At 38.3% G+C, this 20,622-nt stretch overlaps 1 protein-coding gene across 50 annotated transcripts in view; it reads left to right on the forward strand.

Moving 5' to 3' along the window:
* The window catches only part of MAP4K4 (mitogen-activated protein kinase kinase kinase kinase 4), a 191,200-nt gene that overhangs the window by 165,054 nt on the left and 5,524 nt on the right, over positions 1-20,622 (forward strand). For 33 of the 50 annotated variants that reach the window (XM_058684474.1, XM_058684475.1, XM_058684479.1 and 30 more), the window contains 6 exons: positions 822-1,013; positions 3,100-3,217; positions 3,540-3,710; positions 10,349-10,492; positions 16,720-16,854; positions 19,170-19,270. In XM_058684474.1, coding sequence (XP_058540457.1) covers positions 822-1,013; positions 3,100-3,217; positions 3,540-3,710; positions 10,349-10,492; positions 16,720-16,854; positions 19,170-19,270 — 861 coding nt within the window. The remainder of the gene's footprint in view (positions 1-821; positions 1,014-3,099; positions 3,218-3,539; positions 3,711-10,348; positions 10,493-16,719; positions 16,855-19,169; positions 19,271-20,622) is intronic. The other 17 variants (XM_058684485.1, XM_058684515.1, XM_058684486.1 and 14 more) reach the window with 1 other exon arrangement.

Raw genomic sequence — 20,622 nt, forward strand, 5'->3', positions numbered from 1 at the left:
GCACCACGCCGATTCTCACAGTCTGTGTCTGAGCAGTAGAAAAGCCACATGGAGTCCTTCAGCAAGCTTGCAGGGCGAGGAGGCAGACCCCGGTCTGTAGCGGGGCAGCCGCAAAGGTTCTGCAGAGAGCTCCCAGCTCTGGGCATCCACAGTGCTCAGCAGGAGCAGCCCTTTGGCAGGAGCAGTTGAAGAGCGGATGAGCCTCCTCAGTCACAGGAGGGCCTCGTGGAGCAAAAGGGTTGGGAGGTCTCGCTTGTGTGTTCCAAAACGTTAGTTTCCTCACTTGTTGAATATTAAATGTGTCGGATTACTCAGTTTTACAACTGTCTGTTCATTTCTTAGCTTAGAAGACAGAGAAGTGATGCGCTTCCCATGACATAGAACAGGCGCCTTTCTAGTGTTTTGGACTTTTCCTGAGTGTGTTTCATGCAATGGCAATGCATTCGGATGGAAAGTGGGAAGAAGGTGGAAAAGACCAGGATTCAGAGAAGCGACAGGGTACTCTCTAGGGCTTTAGATAGATTTTTAAAGAAACTAAAAAGGCTAGTGGTTTTGGTAACAACAGCTAGTGTGGCAGATAAACCAATTAAGCCGTCACCGCGCAAGTCCTGTGGCCACCAGACGAGGTACTTTGAATTCTGTTGGCTCAATGTAGGCATTCGGCAAGGAAGTGTGAACAATTTTGGCCAGTTTCCTCCGGTCTTTCCTTGATAATTTAACAGTTTGAAAAGTCACACAGCACCATTAAGTCAGTTATCAGTAGGGTCATAGGGAATTTCAGCAGCGCTTGAGCGAGACGAGTGTGCCTGTTTTTTCTACAGAGTACAGTTGACCAAAAGCGCTCCAGCCATCATGAGAGCAATGGCTTTGCCGGTCGCATTCACCTCTTGCCAGATCTCTTACAGCAAAGCCATTCCTCCTCCACTTCCTCCACCTCTTCCTCCCCATCCTCCAGCCAGCCGACACCCACCATGTCCCCACAGACACCCCAGGACAAGCTCACTACTAATGAGGTATGTCTCGCACCACAGCTGGCTGCTTTCATAGGGTTTGCCCAGCACTGCCTAGTAGCTAGTTTGCAGAGGAGACCTTTCCCACACCCCTCACCCCTCCCTTCCCCCTGCTTTCTTCTGTCACCTACCCTTCTCCCCAACCCCAAGTAACATGTTTCAGATCTGCATACAAATCCCTTAACCCTAGATCAATGTCCCTCCAACTTGCCAGTTCACTGTTTACTTTTCTCTAGATGAGTGTAGTTGCATGGCTTTCTTTATTCAGTTTATTTTTTAAAAGTCTAAATAAAATGATTGCTGTGTTCTCAGATCCATATGTATTTGGCATGAAATTCTTGTAGCCGTTTGTGGAATCTGCCTTTTTCATTCTTTTTATCTGATAAGTAAAATATAGAAAAATTTGGTTAAGCAGACTTGGCCTTATCTGGACACACTTGTTATCCTGTACAGGAATCTCCTTCAAACAGGGCTGAGTTGCTTTTTGTTTTTGATGGGGGGGTAGATCGTTGATTGGTTACTGATTCGTTTTCACCAACCCTGTTAAAAGGATGTCTTTCCTTGAAATCCACCTTCATTCAGAGTTTAAGAAAAGGCCAAATGATTTTTAGGGAAATGTAGAAAATTAGGATGTTAAGAAGAGCAAAGGTCTGAGCATGCTTTAATTTAAATTTTTGAATGGGAAATCTGGTGTGCTCGTTTGAAGGCTTGGCTGTGGTGCTCAGTCTGGGTGCTAGTTGGGTGGTGCTTTGCTCTTTGGAACAAGATTATGCCCCAGGTGCAGTGACATAGTCCACCTTGAGCACCCTGTACTAAATTAAACAAGTGGTTTGATTTCTTGGGAGGTTTGGTTTAAATGCATTTGTCTAATGGTCGAAAGGAGGTTGAAAGTGGCATGTAGTTTCAGCCAATCTTGTTAATGTAAACATTTAACTGCCAGCCTGTCTCTACCTGCTTCTATTTTGGTTCCCTTGTTAGAAAGAATCAGAATAATCCTCTCCCCCTGAGGAGCAGGGGCAAGTCAACTGCTTCCAAGGTGGGCTTGCATCAGATTGGCCATCGGATGGATTGGCCATTGATCACAGGATGGGGTGGGAAGCTTGCCAGCAGACAGCTGTGTGAAATGGGAGGAGAGAGCCTGGGAGCCTAGGCAGTCTTGGGCTCTAGGACATAGTGGCTCTCAGCTGCCTGTGGAGGGCGAAAGGTTTCAGGACTAAAGCACTTGATCAGAAGAGTTCTTTTTTCTCCAGCGATATATCCCACCTACACTCACATTTCTCCTTATATTTATATTTAAACTTTGCTCCATTTTGCTCTAATGTCCAATATTTACTATAACCCTTAACTCACTAAACTGGCAAGTTTATTTTTCCGTTTGTTTTGTTTTTAATTGTCATTACATTTCCACTTAACAATTTGTTTCACTTTCTTTGTGTTTTGTTATTTTTTTTTTTTGTCTTAAGTTACACTATTAACCAAAACACTAGCGTTCCTAAAAGAGCAAAAGTATGTGCCATATCTTGTTGTTTGCACCTTTCACTAATGAGCCCCTGTTCGATATGGGTTTACTGATGATGCACCTAAAACGGTGGTAGCCAAAGCTTCTGTAGCTTTCTGGCAAGAGGCTCACTTTAAAATAAATAATACAAAGCAAAGATTTGCCAATATTCCAACATATATTAATTGGCTTTTTTTGGGCAGAAGAATAATGTCAGAAATTGATGAATTGAGATAGACATTTCAAGCCTGTCCTTTAGGAGTTTTTATTATCATTATTTATTAAAAAAAAAAAACAACAACAACTTGGAGCATGAAGTGTAGATTTTGTTGGTAGCTCACAGCATTCCTGTGTTAGATGAACAGTACTTCTGAAGAGAGATGTAGCTTTTTGGTGGTTCCAGGTCGAACAGCCTATTGTCGGGCTGTGTTGTGCACATGCAGAGGCACCCCTGAGAGCATTTGGGGGGAACGATGCAGGAGGGATAGGCCTTCCTAGTGGGAAATCATGCAGTGTAGAAATGGATTGAAATGTTGTATGTTCATCTTTTTAATGTCATTTGTATTAATAAAATTGAAATTTACATTGCAGACTCAGTCCGCTAGTAGCACACTCCAGAAACACAAATCTTCCTCCTCCTTTACACCTTTTATAGACCCCAGATTACTACAGATTTCTCCATCTAGTGGGACAACAGTGACTTCTGTGGGTAAGTAAAGGAGCAACAAGAAAGCAGCTGACAAACAGGACTTGGTCACTTTGTATTGGTCTTTCTGATGGCTGAGGCATGGCATGGTGGTTGTTTGCAGGCACAGACCTCGGATACAGAAACACCCATCCCGCTTGCATTGCCTTATTTGCAGTGAGCTGCATAGTCAGTTTCCTTTTCCCATATACATTTCTTACAGATTTCTTTTTCTTGACAAAGGGTCCGTTACAACATGTGAATATTTACTGAGGTGTAGCAGGGGAGGGAGGCAAGCGCATTGTTTGTGTGTACAGAAAATAATTTAAAGTGTATTGTGTTCTAGTGGGATTTTCCTGTGATGGAATGAGACCAGAAGCCATAAGGCAAGATCCTACCCGGAAGGGCTCAGTGGTCAATGTGAATCCCACCAACACTAGGCCACAGAGTGACACCCCAGAGATTCGTAAATATAAGAAGAGATTTAACTCCGAGATTCTGTGTGCTGCCTTATGGGGTAGGTATTGTACTGCTACTATGACTCTCTATCCTTTTTTTTTTTTTTTTAAATTCTGAAGGGTGGACTGGTCTTTTAGAGAAGTACTATTTTGGATAGTTTGGGGAGTTTTTAAAGGGTTGTTAACAGATAAGTTGGAAAACTTTTTTTTTTTTAATGTTTATTAATGTATTTATTTTGAGAGAGGGGCAGGGGGAGACAGAATCCCAGGCAGAGCATGGAGCTTGATGGCAGGCCTTGATCTCACAACCATGAGATCATAACCTGAGCTAATATCAAGAGTCAGACGCTCAACCTTCTGAGCCACCCAGGTGCCCCTGGTGGGAAGACTTCTGCGATGCCCACCCTTGTAACCTTTTCCTAAAGAATCATGCAGGCATGTGTATGTTCATGCACTTGTTTCAGTCAATGGCTAACCTCCTGTCTCTTCACGTAAAGAAAAAACTAGAAAGATGAGAAAGACATTGTTGGTCCTTATTTATAGGGAGAATGAAGAAATTTGTTGGACTGCAGTTTGATGTTTTTCCTTGCCCTTCATGACTTGGGCCTCACATGGAAATGAAGTTTTTAAAAGCAGTTTTTTACTGGCCGGAGTCTGCAGAAGCAGACTGTTGTACTGACTTTCTCCGTTGCCTGTCTGCAGTATTGGTGTAGCATATTCACAACCTAAGACGCCACAAGAGACTAAGTCTGCCTTGCACAGGACTACACCCTCTCATGTTCCGAACCTGGCCTCTCTGTCATCACCTTCCTTGCTCCCACAGACAGAACCTGTCTTAGAACTTGTCTTCTAGTCCCATGCTGTGTTTTTGTTCTTCTCCTGCCTGAACCCCAAAATCTATTTTCAGTAGGGACCCTGTTTCTAATCAGAACAGTGTCTCCTTCCCTTGACATTACAAATGTAAGTAGACAGAAGACATGCGATCCGTTTTGGTTGAATGCGCAGCACGTCTGTCCATTGACTGCTCTCCTGCCCCTTTCACCAGCTCCTACTCGGTCTTCTCCCGAGGGGTTTAGGAGAGTCCTTTCCCCTTTGTAGACACACCTGCTTTCTCTTTCACTTTTTGAATTCTGGGTTTGTGTCCTTGTCATCACTGAGTATCTTAAGTCTCCTATATCAGAAGGCCTTTTCTGTATTGACCTTGTAGGTAAAGGTAACAGTAGGCTCTTGGAGGGGGATTACTAGGATCATGTGAAAGCAGCTGGCACAGCATTGTCACCGCATGGCACTGTTAGTGTTGCTGGGTGAATGCCAGTTGTGATCACATCATGGAATGGAGTTCCATCATGTCCTTTCTTTTTAAAGGCCTTTTGTGGGGGTGTGTATATCATCAAAATTGATACATTATATTTAGTGTAGAAATAGTGTTAAGTAAGTTAATTCTTTGGAAATTGGTGAAATAATTTTTATCTGGAACGTTTGCACTTGGTAACACTCTTACACTGATTTTACGCTAATGTCCTACAAAGTGCTGGACTCTGTTCTGTGCCATTAGCTGATTTAATGAAAATCCTCCTTCTAATGAACTTCCTTAATACCTCAGAGAATAAGAGAGTATCCCGAGCTTGTGTTTTTAAAAATGTGGTAGAACTTTCCATTTTATCAGTATGTGGAAAGGAGTGATAGGCAAGATGACTTAAAGTTGAAATGCATTTCTATAAATCCATGTATTTGAGTTGCTCCTTGGCTCGGGGCACATCAGTGATGGGTTTCCTTAAACTGCCTGCTAAGCTAAAAAGTAAGTTAAAAAAACAAGCCTTTTAAGTTAAATTTAAAAATAAGCTTTTTAAAGACTTAAGACACAGAAAAGTTAAGACATGTACTTTGAGAGTGGTAGCCTGACAAGGGGAGAAAATTCAGAGGACTCTAGAGTATTAGTTTGAAATGGTGACATTGATGCATTGAAAGTCAGCTGACCAGTGTTAGATAGGTTAGACAGGCTTTTTGTGTGCCCTCTTAGAAAATGCTAGCCTCAGGGCACCTGGGTGTTTTAGTCAGTTAAGCACCCTACTCTTGGTTTTGGCTTAGGTCATGATCTCACAGTTCGTGGGATGGAGCCCTGTGTTGAGCTCTGTGCTGACAGCATGGACATGCTTGGGATTCTCTCCTGTCTTTGTCCCTCCTTGCTTGCTCTGTCTCAAAACAAATAAACTTAAAAACAAAACTTTTAAAAAGAAAATGCTAGCTTCAAGCATTCTTTTTTAATCATCTTATATAATTGACTTCTGCTTTGTAAGATGCTACCTATTTATTATATTTTTGTAATAAGACGGTTTTCCCATTCACAGCCAGGATTATTTTAACACACATTTTGAACATGATTGTTCCAGCTTTTTTTTTTCTTTTCTTTTCTCTTTTCTTTTCTCTTTTATTTTCCTTTTTCTTTCTTTCTTTTTTTTTTAAATTTTAAGTTATCTGTACACCTAATGCAGGGCTCGAAACCTACAACCCCAACATCAAGAGTCACGTGTCTACTGACTGAACCAGCCAAGTGCCCCTGTTCCCACTCTTAACAGTAAACTATCTGCAGTTTATTACAGAGCATTGCCTGTAATATCATCATAGAATTTAAAGGAAACTTTATTTATTTTTATTTTTTTATTTTTTTTCAATATATGAAATTTATTGTCAAATTGGTTTCCATACAACACCCAGTGCTCATCCCAAAAGGTGCCCTCCTCAATACCCATCCCCCACCCTCCCCTCCCTCCCACCCCCCATCAACCCTCAGTTTGTTCTCAGTTTTTAAGAGTCTCTTACGCTTTGGCTCTCTCCCACTCTAACCTCCTTTTTTTTTTTTCCTTCCCCTCCCCCATGGGTTTCTGTTAAGTTTCTCAGGATCCACATAAGAGTGAAAACATATGGTATCTGTCTTTCTCTGTATGGCTTATTTCACTTAGCATCACACTCTCCAGTTCCATCCATGTTGCTACAAAGGGCCATATTTAATTCTCTCTCATTGCCACGTAGTACTCCATTGTGTATGTAAACCACAATTTCTTTATCCATTCATCAGTTGATGGGCATTTAGGCTCTTTCCATAATTTGGCTATTGTTGAGAGTGCTGCTATAAACATTGGGGTACAAGTGCCCCTATGTATCAGTACTCCTGTATCCCTTGGGTAAATTCCTAGCAGTGCTATTGCTGGGTCATAGGGTAGGTCTATTTTTAATTTTTTGAGGAACCTCCACACTGTTTTCCAGAGTGGCTGCACCAATTTGCATTCCCACCGACAGTGCAAGAGGGTTCCCGTTTCTCCACATCCTCGTCAGTATCTATAGTCTCCTGATTTGTTCATTTTGGCCACTCTGACTGGCGTGAAGTGATATCTGAGTGTGGTTTTGATTTGTATTTCCCTGATGAGGAGCGACGTTGAGCATCTTTTCATATGCCTGTTGGCCATCCGGATGTCTTCTTTAGAGAAGTGTCTATTCATGTTTTCTGCCCATTTCTTCACTGGGTTGTTTGTTTTTCGGGTGTGGAGTTTGGTGAGCTTTTTATAGATTTTGGATACTAGCCCTTAAAGGAAACTTTAAATCACACATTATAGAGTTAATAGCCATTTTTCCCCATCTTAAACCAGATTTCTATGAATACAGTCGCAGTTCCTAATACAGCTTGCCTTTGAGCAATTAATATTTAAAGTTTAATTATACCTAACAGTTGAAAGGTTTAAAAAGGATATTTATAAAAGGTTATTGCAGCCTGCAACTTGATTTTTTTCATCGTCCCATAATTTCCAGGGTGGTTATTTTCCAGTGACTCAATATTCCTCTGAGTACTAACACTCAGTACTTTACAGAATGACATAGTTCTTGGAAATACATAATGGAGAATTATGAGGTAGAGTGTAAGTACCAAAGTATCTGTATTTTTTATGTTTATGAAAAGACTTTTTCAGTTTGTCTTTTATTCCTTTATTATTTCTTACTGTAAAATCTTGATTGATGTTTGGATGCTATTTGTTTTTGGAAACCACAAATAATAGGTTTCAAAATCTTATATTTCAGTAGTTATTACCAGACTTTTGACATGGGTCTTTCAGCTACTTGATATCTCACCTAGATATGTGGAGGGAAAACACTAAGGATAATGTCCAAATATAGTTCTGCATTGATAGGGAGATGGTCACCACAAAATGGTGAACCTCAAAAGTGAAATTGTATGAAAATGAATGGAGCATTACATAAGCATTAATTTTTCTTGCGGTGATGATAAGTGTGTTTTTAAATTGGACAGTGTTTTTTTTCTTAGCATTAAGTAATTATCTGATGTGTGTCATCTTTCTATTAAAAAACTTTTTCATGGAAAAACATGATGGCTTGTAAGCCTTATAAAGTGTAAGGCTGTGAACCCTAATTCAAAGCCACCGTGTTACCTGATGAATAAAATGGTAGTATCAGCCATAGCTGATATTTCATGTGGCTATTTAAATTTAATAGAAACTTCAGTTCCTCAGTTGCACCAGCCATGTTTCAAGTGCTCAGTAGCCACGTGTGGCTAACACATTGACATCAAGATAAGTTCTGTTGGACAAGACTGGTCTGGATGGCACATTCTAAAAATCTTAATTATAAGTGACAGACGAAGTCATGTGCATTCATAAGCCTTTTACTTAAGCTCTTCAAATGACCATACTTTGAGAGTTTTGTTTACTTTTAATGGTTACTCTTAATGGGTAGTGAATACTCAGGTTTTTCTTCCTTCACATTTTCTGAAGCTATTTCATAGTATGTCAGGTTCTAACAAGCTCTCATTACAGTAATAGTAGATGGAAAGCACCTGTGATTTGGTGGAAGCATATGTGGGACAGCACATACAGGGATGCTCTTGTGAAACGTACCACAGTTTCTGTAAGGTCAAGATGGAAACCTGTATCATATGCCTAATAGGTTTTTAATGGGGGGCTTTCCTCAGGTCACGCTATTATCAGAAACTGTAGATGTCTAGAATTCGTGAGGACCTTTTTACACATTTTACATTTTTTGAGGACTCCAGGGATAGTGTTTTATTAGTTTAGAGCCTACAGTGTTTCAGCACATTTGTAACTGTTGTCCTTGTGAGCCTTGCACTCTGTTAGTTGAAGTTTTTTGCATTTGAATGGCAGTGATAGTTACTACATATGTAAATTCCAGGTTCCCAGCTTCCCCCTAGACCCCAAAAAGTGTGTCCAGTTTCCTCACAAGGATTGCTTGGATATAGATACTGTCCCTCCAAGTCTTGGGTTTTACTTGCTCAATGGAACAGGGACAGAGCTGAGAGAGGGTTGGGAGCGTGTTTACTTGTTGCCTTCACAGTTGTTCACTTGAAGTTTTCTGGAAATAGGGTATGTGTGTATGTCTGTGTGTGTTCCTGTGTAATTGGACGCGTGAATTGTGTGGTTCAGGAAAATACATGGTATTCTTCCCTATCATTCCATCTACCAGTAAATATTGATTGGGCAATTTTTTAAAAGCACAAATACTTTATTCCTTGTCTCAGTGAGTTTATTACCCAGTTGAGGGAATCAGTGCAAACATGTATGTGCCTAACTGCTTAGGAATATAAAGTGATCTGTGCTACATGTTACAAAGTTGGTTTAGACAAGGAGGGTTATAGACCAAGGAACGAAGGCATTTAAGGAAATAAGTGAGTGATAGGGAGAAGTAAGTTGACTCAAGGTACAGAGAGTTTTGAATGCCAAGTTGAGGCTTTTGTACCCTGCCCTATAGGGTGTGTAGTTTTGAAGATGTAGTAGGACCTAATGAATATTGTCGGAAGATGAGGATTGTTTGGGCTGCTGCCATGAGCAAGTAGAGGCAGGATGTTATAACAGCCTGAGTTAAAGTCACTATCCATCGTTTACAAGGAGGCCAAAGCCTGATGTAAGGTGAGAGCAGAGGAAAGGGAAAAGAAGGTTTTCTCTGGTTCTGGTGGTCAGTTTAGCTAGATGTGTGGAACGGGTGGTGGTGCTGTTACAGAAATGGCAAAAGTTGAGAAGTTGGTTTCAGTAGAAATTTACAGCAGGTGTGGAAAAGCAGGTAGAGTATGAAATTAGGAGTTGATGGTTCTGACGTGCTCCTTCAGAAAGCAAAGGAGATGTCTTTTGTGTTTTAAGAAGCAGAGACGGTTTAAAAAAGGGGTGGGGGGGCACAGAGAAAACCAAGAGCTGGAGCTGAATGGAGCTGGAGCAGGGGAAGACCATGGTAGCAAATAGAGAAGCCAGGATTGGTCCCATGGGGAGGTCACAGTATTTTAATATTCCTAAGAAATATTGTTGCTTTCTTGATGATGATGGAGAATGGTCTTTAAGAAAATGGCAAGGTGAGTCATAAATTGGTAAGGATTTGAGGTAGCTATATCTCATGCCAGAAGTTTGGCAATCAAAATAAAGACAATAAAGGAAGTATGAAGGGATCATGAAAACAGACATCTCTCTCATATCTTTTTTTTAGATTTAGGTAAGTATTTCACCCTCACTCCTCTGTGATTTGTTGCCATTTGGTTACTTTAACCTCTGGCTATTCCAAGCATTTCTTTTTGTGGATGAGTTTAAAAACCACTCTTTTCCAGATAGCTGGTGTTATCCTTTCCATACAACCAGACTGTTTGCCAAGCACGGCATAAAATTCAGGTCTTTCTGTGTTCTTAAAACAGGAGTGAATTTGTTAGTGGGTACAGAGAGTGGCCTGATGCTGCTGGACAGAAGTGGCCAAGGGAAGGTATATCCTCTGATCAACAGAAGACGATTTCAGCAAATGGATGTCCTTGAAGGCTTGAATGTCTTGGTGACAATATCTGGTAAGTGTTCATTTAATAAAGCAGGATTACTTCCCAGCACAAAACTTCTGTTAGCTCATTTTTTGAAGTAATGGCTAAATGAGGTACAATCGTAGCATGGTCTCATAGTAAGGTAATAGAAAGATGTGACCCACGTGTACACACTGAACCTGTAGGGCTCCTCTAAAGAGCAGTCTTGAAAAGCACAGGGGCATGCGCTCTCTAGTTGACCTCTCCCACACAACCACCCTCTCTGCCCCGTTGCTCGTTGGGTTTAATGTGGCTTCCCTGGCTTGGAGGTTTGTGTCTGCTTCCACCCATAGGACTCTTGCATGCAGAAGGGACTGTGCTCTGCCATGATGGCACAAGTACCATATTATGGTTTTTCTTTACATCCGTTAACACTTACTATAAGCTTCTTTTTAGAAAGAGGTTTTTTTTAGTATAAATTATGTAATATATGTGCATTGTGGAAAAACACTACTGTAGAAAAGCAAGTAGGAGAAATAAAATGTAAAATCATCCAGAGATACTATGACTTCAATTTTTAATTTCTAATCTTTTAAGCATACACACACTTAAAATACACTCATAAAGGGGGGAAAATCTGCATTTAAATGGTTATACAACATTTCAAACATACAGACAATAATGAGAGAATGATTACAGAATAATGACACCCATGTACTGATTAGTTTTAACAGGTGTTAGATACACTTTTGTACCTGCAGTTAGCCTCGCTTCCCCTTTCAGCTGCCCCTGTAACCACTGTCCTGAAGTTATACAGTGTTCATTCTGGTTTGACCAAATCAGGTACTTGCTCTCTCTGTGTCATTAAACATTTCTTTATAAACAGTTGTATTTTATATGGCTATAGAGTGTTTTTTTGTATAGATATTCTAAAATGTATTTACTTCTGTTGTAAATCTTTTAGTTTATCCCTTTTTTCCCCTCACGTAGATATTTTTGGCATATATCTTGTAGTTGACTTAAACATTGCGCACACATGCCCGTGATGCGTGGGTACTGGTTTCCTAATAAATTGTATGATTGCTGGAGTCAAGAGTATGCAAAATTGGAATACTTTAGGTCTTATAATAACCCACAGCAGTTTTGATTTAGTCATCTGCTAGCTCCAGCTTATTATATTTGTTTATATGTAACATCTCTTGCAGTTATTTTAGTTTTGAGATACGCTTTTGGTTGTAAGTAAAAGATGTTTGTTGAAGTGCAAAAATTTCGCCATCCATCTCATACTTAAATGAGAAAACAACCATTTACAACTTGAGTGTTAATGTGGAGTAGGTTATAAAATTGGAGGAGAAATGAATCTGCCACTAAAAATGGCTTGGGCTTCATTTTGTGATTCACTGAACAAGAAGATTTATGGGAATCACTAAACAGCTGACACCAGTAATTTTTGGGGTCTACTTTTCTCTATTCCTCTTTTGAAGCTTTTAATGATTTTTTTACAATCATGAAAGTAATACATATTAATTGTAGGAAGCTTAAAAAAATGAGAAAACCTTAGGGAGAATAAAACAAAATGTTACCCTATCTCAGAGACCACTCTTGTTGACACTTCTTTATATTTCCTTCTCCTCATATCTGTAAGTATATATTACAGTATGGAAATGGAACACTATATACATAAAAGTACATAGTTTTGTTTCATTTAACATATTTTATTGAGTATTTCCCCACATTCAAAAAGTCTTCAAAACAGGGGCGCCTGGGTGGCTCAGTCGGTTAAGCATCCAACTTCAGCTCAGGTATGATCTTGTAGTCCATGAGTTTGAACCTCACGTGGGGCTCTGTGCTAACAGCTCAGAGCCTTGGGCCTGCTTGGGATTCTCTGTCTCCCTCTCTCTCTGCCCTTCTCCTGCTCACACTCTGTCTCTCTCTCAAAAATAAATAAACATTAAAAAAATTTTTTTTATTAAAAAAAAAAAAGTCTTCAAAACTTAAAAAGATTGTGTCGAAGTATAAGACGTAATACAAAAAGTGCACAGATTATAAGTATACAGCCCAGTGAATTGTCACAGTTAGAATCCATCCATGTAGCACCTATACCCTGGTGAAGAAATCGAACAATCCCAGCAGTCCAGAAGCTTCCCTGCAGTCCCCACTTTGCTGCCTCCCAGTCACTGCCCCCCATGTTCCTAGAGGGAAGCACTGTCCTTTAAATACCTAAGATTGGTTTTACCTTCATTGAACTAAAGCTACAGAAATGGTAAAATGGTAGGTATTCTTTTGTGTCTGGCTGGGGTTTTTTTTGTTTTTGTTTTGTTTTTTTTTTTTGAAGAGCACTTTAGGTTTACAGAAAAGTTGGAAAGAAAATATAGACAATTCCTGTATTACCCCCCACCTCCAGTTTTCCCAGTTAGCCTCATTACATTAGTGTAGTACTTTTGTTGTAATTGATGATCCAGTATTCACACATTATTATTATTAACTAAAGTCTGTAGTTTACATTAGGGTTCACCCTTTGTGTTGTACAGTTCTGTGGGTTCTGACAAACACATAATTATCCACAATTATAGACTAATTTCACTGCCCTGAAAATCCCCTGTGCTCCACCTATTCATCTCTCTCCAAAAGTCCCTGGCAACAACTGATTTTTTTTTTTTTTTTTTAATTTTCTATGTGACCTTTTCCAGAACATCATAGTTGAAATCATGTGTAGTATGTAGCCTTTTCAGACTGGCATCTTTTCTCTAGCAATATGCATTTAAGTTTCCTCCATGTCTTTTCATAACTTGATAGTGCATTTCTTTTTATTGCTGAATAATCTTTTGTGTGGGTGTGCCACTTTGTGTATCCATTCACTTATTGAAAGACCTCTTGGTTGCTTCCAATTTGCAGCAATTATGAATGAAACTGCTACAAATATTTGTGGACAGTTTTTTGTGTAGACATGTTTTCAACTTATGTGCTTGGTTAAATACCTAGCAGCATGATTGCTGAACATAAGGTAAGACTACATTCAACTGGGCACCTGAGTGGCTCAGTTGGTTAAGTGCCTGACACTTGGTTTCCACTCAGATCATGACTTCGCACTTTCATGAATTCAAGCCCTGCATCAGGCTCTGCGCCCGCACCACAGAGCTTGCTTGGGGTTCTCTCTCCCTCCCTCCCTCCCTCTCTCTTTCTCTCTCTCTCTCTCTCTCTCTGCCCCTCCCCCACTTTTGCTGTCTCTCTCAAATAAATTTGAAAACATTATTTAAAAAAAAAAAAAGACTACATTCAGCTTTGTAAGAAATAGCTAGGCTGTCTTCTAAAGTGACTCTATCACATGTTCCTACAAGGCATGAATGAAGATGTTGCTCCATGGCCTCATCAGCATTTGGTGATGTATTTTGGATTAGTATAGTATAGTGTCTGATTATTGTTTTAATTTTTAATTCCTGATGAAATGGTGTTGAATATCTTTTCACATGGTTATTTGCCATCTATGTATGTCATCTTTAGTGAGGTATCTGTTAAGGTCTTTTGTCTGTTTTATAATCGGGTTGTTTGTTTTCTTCTCTTGAGTTTTAAGAGTTCTTTGTACGTTTTGGATACAAGTTCTTTATCAAATAGGTTTTCGCAATTTTTTTTTATTTTTTTATTTTTTTATTTTTTATTTTTTTTGCAGTTTGTGGCTTGTCTGTCCGTTCTCTTAACTGTGTCTTCCACAAAAGTTTTTAATTTTAATAAGGTCTAACTTACCTTTTTTTTTTTTCTTTCATGGCTTATCCTTTTGGTGTTATATCTGAAAAGGCATTGCCAAATCCAAGGAGGTTGTACCTAGGTTTTCTCCTATGTTATCTTCTAGAAGCTTCATAGCTTTGCATTTCATGTTTAGGTCTGTGATCCATTTGATCTTTGTGAAAGGTTCAAAGTCTATAAATTCATTATTTTTTGTATATGAATGTCCAGTCCTTCTAGCAGTGATTGTCGAAAAGACCATCCTTTTTCTGTTGAATGGGCTTTGATCCTTTGTCAAAGATTAGTTCATTATATTTTTTTTGTTTGTTTTTTATTTTTGGGAGAGAGAACCAGTGGGGAAGAGGAGCAGAAGGGGAGAGAGAGAGAGAGAGAGAGAGAGAGAGAGAGAGAGAGAGAGACAGGAAGAAAGAGAATCTCAGGCAGGCTCCATGCTCAGTGTGGACCCCAATGCGGGGCTCTGTCCCACAACCCTGGGATCATAACCTGAGCTGAAGTCAAGAGTTGGACACTCAACTGACTGAGCCACCCAGGCACCCCCATAGTTCATTACATTTGTGTGGGTCTAGATCTCTGTTTTGTTCCATTGATCTGTCTTTCCTTTTGCTAATACCACATTGTCTTGATTACTGTAGCTTTGAAGTAACTCTTGAAGTCAGGTAGTGTCAGCCCTCCAAACTTGTTCTTGCTCAATACTGTGTTGGCTGTTTTGGCTCTTTTGCCTTTCCATATAAAGTTTAGAGTCAGTTTATTAACATGTACAAATAACTTGATAGGATTTTGATTGGGATTACATTGATTGTACATAGATCAAGTTCAGTAGAACTTACATCTTAGCAATATTGAGTTTTACCCATGACCATTGAATATATCTCCATCTGTTTCGATCTCCTTTAATTTCTTTCTTCAGAGTTTTGTAGTTTTCCTCATACAGATGTTGTGTAGGGCTATTTTGTCACATTTATAACTAAATATATCTTTTTTTGGTTTTTAGTACTTCTGCAGATGCTGTATTTTAATTTCAAATTTCCAATTGCTTGTTGCAAGTATATAGGAAAACAGTTGACTTTTATATATGAACCTTGTAGCTTGCAACCTTATATAATTATTTATTAATTGCAGGAATTTTTTTTTTTTTACCAGTTCTTTGTCATTTTCTATGTAAACAGTCCTGTATTTCTTCCTTCCCAGTTTGGATACCTTTTATTTCCTTTGTCTTACTGCATTAGCTAGGACATGTAGTATGATGTTTAATAGGAGTGGTAAGTGGGGACACCCTTCCCTTGTTCCTGATCTGAAGAGGAAAGTATCTAGTTTCTCACCATTAAGTATGGTATTAACTGTAAGTTTTTTGTAGATGTTATTTGTCAAATTGAGGCAATTTCTCTCTATTCCTATTTGCTGTGAATGTTTGATCATGAAATGAATGTTGGGTTTTGTCAGATGTTTTTTCTGCATCTGTTGATAAGATCATATGATTTTTCTTCTTAAGCTTGTCAATGTGTCTAGTTTCTTTTGTTCACCACCTGTTTTGTTGTTGTTGCTCATAGAGGTGTATTGTTCCACTTCATTTCTGTGTATGACTATACCACAATTCATTTATTTGTTCTGTTGTTGATAAACATTTGTGTTTGCTGTTTTCAGTTCTTAGGAACAATGCTGCTGTGAACATTCTTGTTCATGTTTTTGGGAGCTCATACACACACATTAATATGAAGAGAGAAGTTACTGGACCATAAGTAGCATATACATGCATCCTACTTTAATAGATAATGCCAAGCTTTTTAAAATGGTTCTAACAATTTATAGCACTGGTTTCTGAGTTTCTAGTTACTCCTCATCTTCCCTACTTTGAGTACTATTGTTCTTTTTAATTCTAGACACTCTGATAGATGCATAAAATTGTATCTCATTATGGTTTTAATATGCATTCACTAATTGACTATTGAGAGCAAGTACTTTTTTATGTATCTATGAGTTAACTTCTTTTGACTGTTATAGTCGACTGCCCACTTTTTCAATTGGGTTATCTCTCTTCTAAGTGATTTATAGGTTGTGAGTCCTCTGTCAGCCCTTTAAGTTGCACACATCTTCAATTTATGGCTTTTTGCTGGATTTGATTCCCTGCCTTGGTTGATCTATTTAATCTTTCTATGCTGTCTAATGAGAACTAATAGCTACTCCAGAGAGTTTTGAGAATCAGATCACATAATACATGTGAAAGCATCTTATAAGGTCTGTTGGTTGCATTGCTGTGCAGGTGTTTGTATTACTTTGTGGTTTATGGATACTGGCTATCTACATAAGTGTGAGTTCTTTTTTCTTTTAAAACCTTCCCTTCTAATCAGGCCTATACCTGATGATAATTCTATTGGAGTTTCAAAATCCATTTGAATAGCTTAAATTGAGATTCTAGTAAAACTCATACAGAATGGTTCCCTTAGGAGGATAATATTTATTGCTCATTTGGTTACTATTGTTATTAATAGATGGCACCTACTTTGAATACGTATATAAAATATTTATATTTGTTTTGCTAGGCAAAAAAGATAAGTTACGTGTCTACTATTTGTCTTGGTTACGAAATAAAATACTTCACAATGATCCAGAAGTTGAGAAGAAGCAGGGATGGACAACCGTGGGGGATTTGGAAGGATGTGTACACTATAAAGTTGGTAAGTTCCAGGAGGGTCATGAGGGTTTTGTTCTGCAGGGTTTTGTTCCACAGGGTTCTTTCTGATACCCCTAGATGTTTTCTGCGATTATGTGTCTCAGGCATCTTCTAATCCCGAAGTGTCATCTTGACTCACAATGCACCTTTTAACATAACCCCATTCATTCCTGCCATTCATTCTGTCCTCCATCCATCTCATGCTCACATTCATCTTGCGAGCAAGGCTTTTTACCCTTCCTCTTTGACAGTCCAGATTCTTCTCTGTAAGATGTGGTCACAATAACCTCTCTAAGGAAACCTTGCCAAAGGAAAGCCAGCCAATTTGGATTCTTGCTTTGTGCTCCAGGCCTCGTCTCCATTGAGAGGACTTTGGGTCCTTGGCAGTCATTGACAGAATGTTTGAGAGTTTGACCAAAGAGCTATATGGCTTGTTGTTTTGAATGAAGCGCACTGTGCAAAGCTACTGTGCTCTTAACTACTAAACGAATCTAGTCGGCCAGCCAATGTTTTGTAGCAACTGTCTTGTTTTTTCTCTTGCTGGCACGCATGCTTTGGTTCTTATGAAGTAAGAGCTTGCAAGAACAAAACCAAAACAATTTTTTTTTTATGTATGAAAAAAAATTAAAATACTGGTACTAATGTTGGAAGTAAAGGGGAAATAATGAAGCTTAGCCAAATTAAACTTTATTGGAGAGATAATATATTCTAATAGAATTTGAAATGGGAATTTGAGAAGATCAGCAAATAGTCTCTATTATACCTAAGACTGATTAATGTAAGGGTCCTATTGAATATTGATTTCTGCTACTATGTTTTGTTTTTTTCTGTTTATGAAAGTATATGCTATAGTCATTCTCTCTGCTTCTAGGGATATTACAGTCCTTGACATTCTCTTATTATTTATATAATCTGTCCACAACTCTCAGCTCACTGATTAATAATGATTGCAGAAGCCACCCTAGTTTGGCATGATTCTGAGTGTTACTGAAAAGTAGTACTATATACTTGATGAAATTTTGGGATTGGGATTTTCTGTGCTGTGTTTATGTGAAATAATTTTTGCGGGGTAACTAAAATCATCTAAGGTTAAATTTAATGAAATCATTCAGAGTGGGTGAAATGTGCATGAATAGATTATCCTACAGGGGGAACTAGAGGCAGATGTGTTACACTGTGCTGGGCTTTTCATTGGAATAAAACAGTTATCCTCAGGTCTGTCATTCTTACAGAATGAATCACAAGCATTTTCTGCGGTAAGAGTGTGTGGTACCATTCATTCATTATACTTTTAGGAAATTATATTCAGTTTATCAAGACCTGTGCTGTACAATATGATTTCCATCAAGAATAGGGGCTACTTAAATTTATATTTAAATTAATTAACATGAAATAAACTATAAAATGTGGTTCTTCAGTGGCACTAGTCCATTCCATGTGCCCAATGTGGCTATCATATTAACAGTACAGATCTAAAATCTTTTCATCATTGCAAAAAATTCTGTTAAACAGCACTGGTTTGGACAACCTTTGATAATCCTTTGTGTCTTAATATTAATGTCAGTGATTTATTTGAATAGTGATACTATATTGGAAATTAACAAGGAGAATTATCAAGTTAACAAGCCATCTCTCATGTGCAAAGGAAGAATAAGGTAGTATTGTGACATTAGATAGTTTATAAAGAAACTGGTAGAGCTGTGCCAGACCACTAAGTCATGTGAGGGCACAGCCCCTCAGAGCATCTCTTTTTAAGCAGAGTTGGTTGGCTGCAAGAGAACCAGAATAGCTATGTAAAGAAGGCATTTTCAACTGAAAAAATGTATATAGCTGAATAGAGATTTCCTTTACTACTGTTCTTTTTGTATGGAACTTTAGGTAGAATTCAGGCAGTCACTGCCTATATAGATCAAGAAGCGGTTTGAAGTGATACTTAGCTGATTAACCACTTCATTATCCTTTTGAAGCAATACTGAGCCCTTAAGACTTTAGGGTGGTAGGCCTGGCATTGTCTTTGATTAGTAAATACTTGCAGTCTAAGAAGATTAGGAACATTAGTGAAAGTATTCCTTAATAGTAACCAGAGTATTGGAATTGAGTCCCAAACATCAGTCAAGAAATATGGGAATAGGCTGAATCATACATAAAAGTATTGGAAAAGGAAACTCTGAGGTTTGATCACTCAGCATTTTTTTCCCGTTGATCTAGATGACTCAATAGAAGGCATTATTTATAAAGTTTGCAAAAGACAACTAACAGAATTTAGAGTTCCATGTTGATTCTGACCTGTGCTTCTCTTGTTTATGTTGTTGTTTTCAGTAAAATATGAAAGAATCAAATTTCTGGTAATTGCTTTGAAGAGTTCTGTGGAGGTCTATGCGTGGGCACCCAAGCCATATCACAAATTTATGGCCTTTAAGGTAACAGCATCAAGTGTACTTACAAGTAGCATCAGCCATGCATGCATGACCAAGAAAGAGCCAGAGGACAGTTTAAAAACCCTAAATAGTTAAAACTGATCATTTAAAAGCTATGTACTAATATAGAGTATAACTTTGTCATAAGAGAGGCCATTTCTAATGTAATAGGCTTCACTGTCTACTTTCCAAGCCCTCAGAGTATGAGGAAAGAGCTAAATGTTTGGTAGACATTGATTGATATGTCAATATGGTAACAGAAAAAAGGACAAAGTAATGCCACCTCTAATTAAAAAGCAGATCTTGGGGTGCCTGGGTGGCTCAGTCGGTTAAGCGTCTGACTTCGGCTCAAGTCATGATCTCACGGCTTATGAGTTCAGACCCTGCATCGGGCTCTGTGCTGACAGCTCAGAGCCTGGAGCCTCCTACTTCACATTCTGTGTCTCCTTCACTCTCTGCCCTCTCCTACTTGTGCTCTCTCTCTCAAACATAAATAAAAACATTAAAAAAAACAAAAACAGCAGACCGTGACCATCTGCCTGAAGTCATGCATGTGTATAAAGATTTAGATATGTTTTTGATAAATAGTATCCAACAATAGGCAGCTTGGAGGTATATCTTTTCAATAGAATACTAACTAAAAAACAAATTACAGAAATTCTTAATGACACAGGAATATGTATTATGCGTTAAATAGAAAAAGTAAGTTAAAAGCATGAATAATGCATTGTTTTTGTTTAAGGGAAAAACTATAGAAAAACATTAGTATTTTTCTGTGTGAGTATTTTTAATATTTTTTATAATTCTAGAGTTCACATTAGATACAAATTTATGAAATTCTTAATTAAAATATTACTCTGACATTAGATATTATAAATAACTTAACATCATTTCTTATATTAGGCACAAAACTTTGAGTATAGCTCCTGGGGCTGTTTTAGTGCATATCATGAAATTAAGAATTTTTCATCCAAAATGATTCTATTTACTTACCTTTTTTTCTTGTTCTTGATACATTTTATTAAGGGTAAGTTTCAAGTATTTGGAAAATTGACATACTTAGATTGCTTATTGCTTGATTCCCCAATAAAGCAGGATAAATGGGGTTACTATATTTGCTTAAGAAATAAATCCACATGTTACTGACTAAAAGTAATTGGTTGTATCTTCTGAGATCTGGTCTTAATATCCTTTATGTGCCAGATGTACTCTCCTAGTTGCTTTTATAAGTATATTGTTTAAGTCTGTCTTGTGAGCTGTAGGTATTGATATTAATCAAGAACTGAGGTCATCTAGTTTATTACAGGTCATCCAGGTTAATACCCTACAGCTTTTCATCACTGTATTGCTCCAGT

This window comes from Neofelis nebulosa, chromosome 9 (assembly GCF_028018385.1).
Source record: "Neofelis nebulosa isolate mNeoNeb1 chromosome 9, mNeoNeb1.pri, whole genome shotgun sequence".
Lineage (NCBI taxonomy): Eukaryota > Metazoa > Chordata > Mammalia > Carnivora > Felidae > Neofelis > Neofelis nebulosa.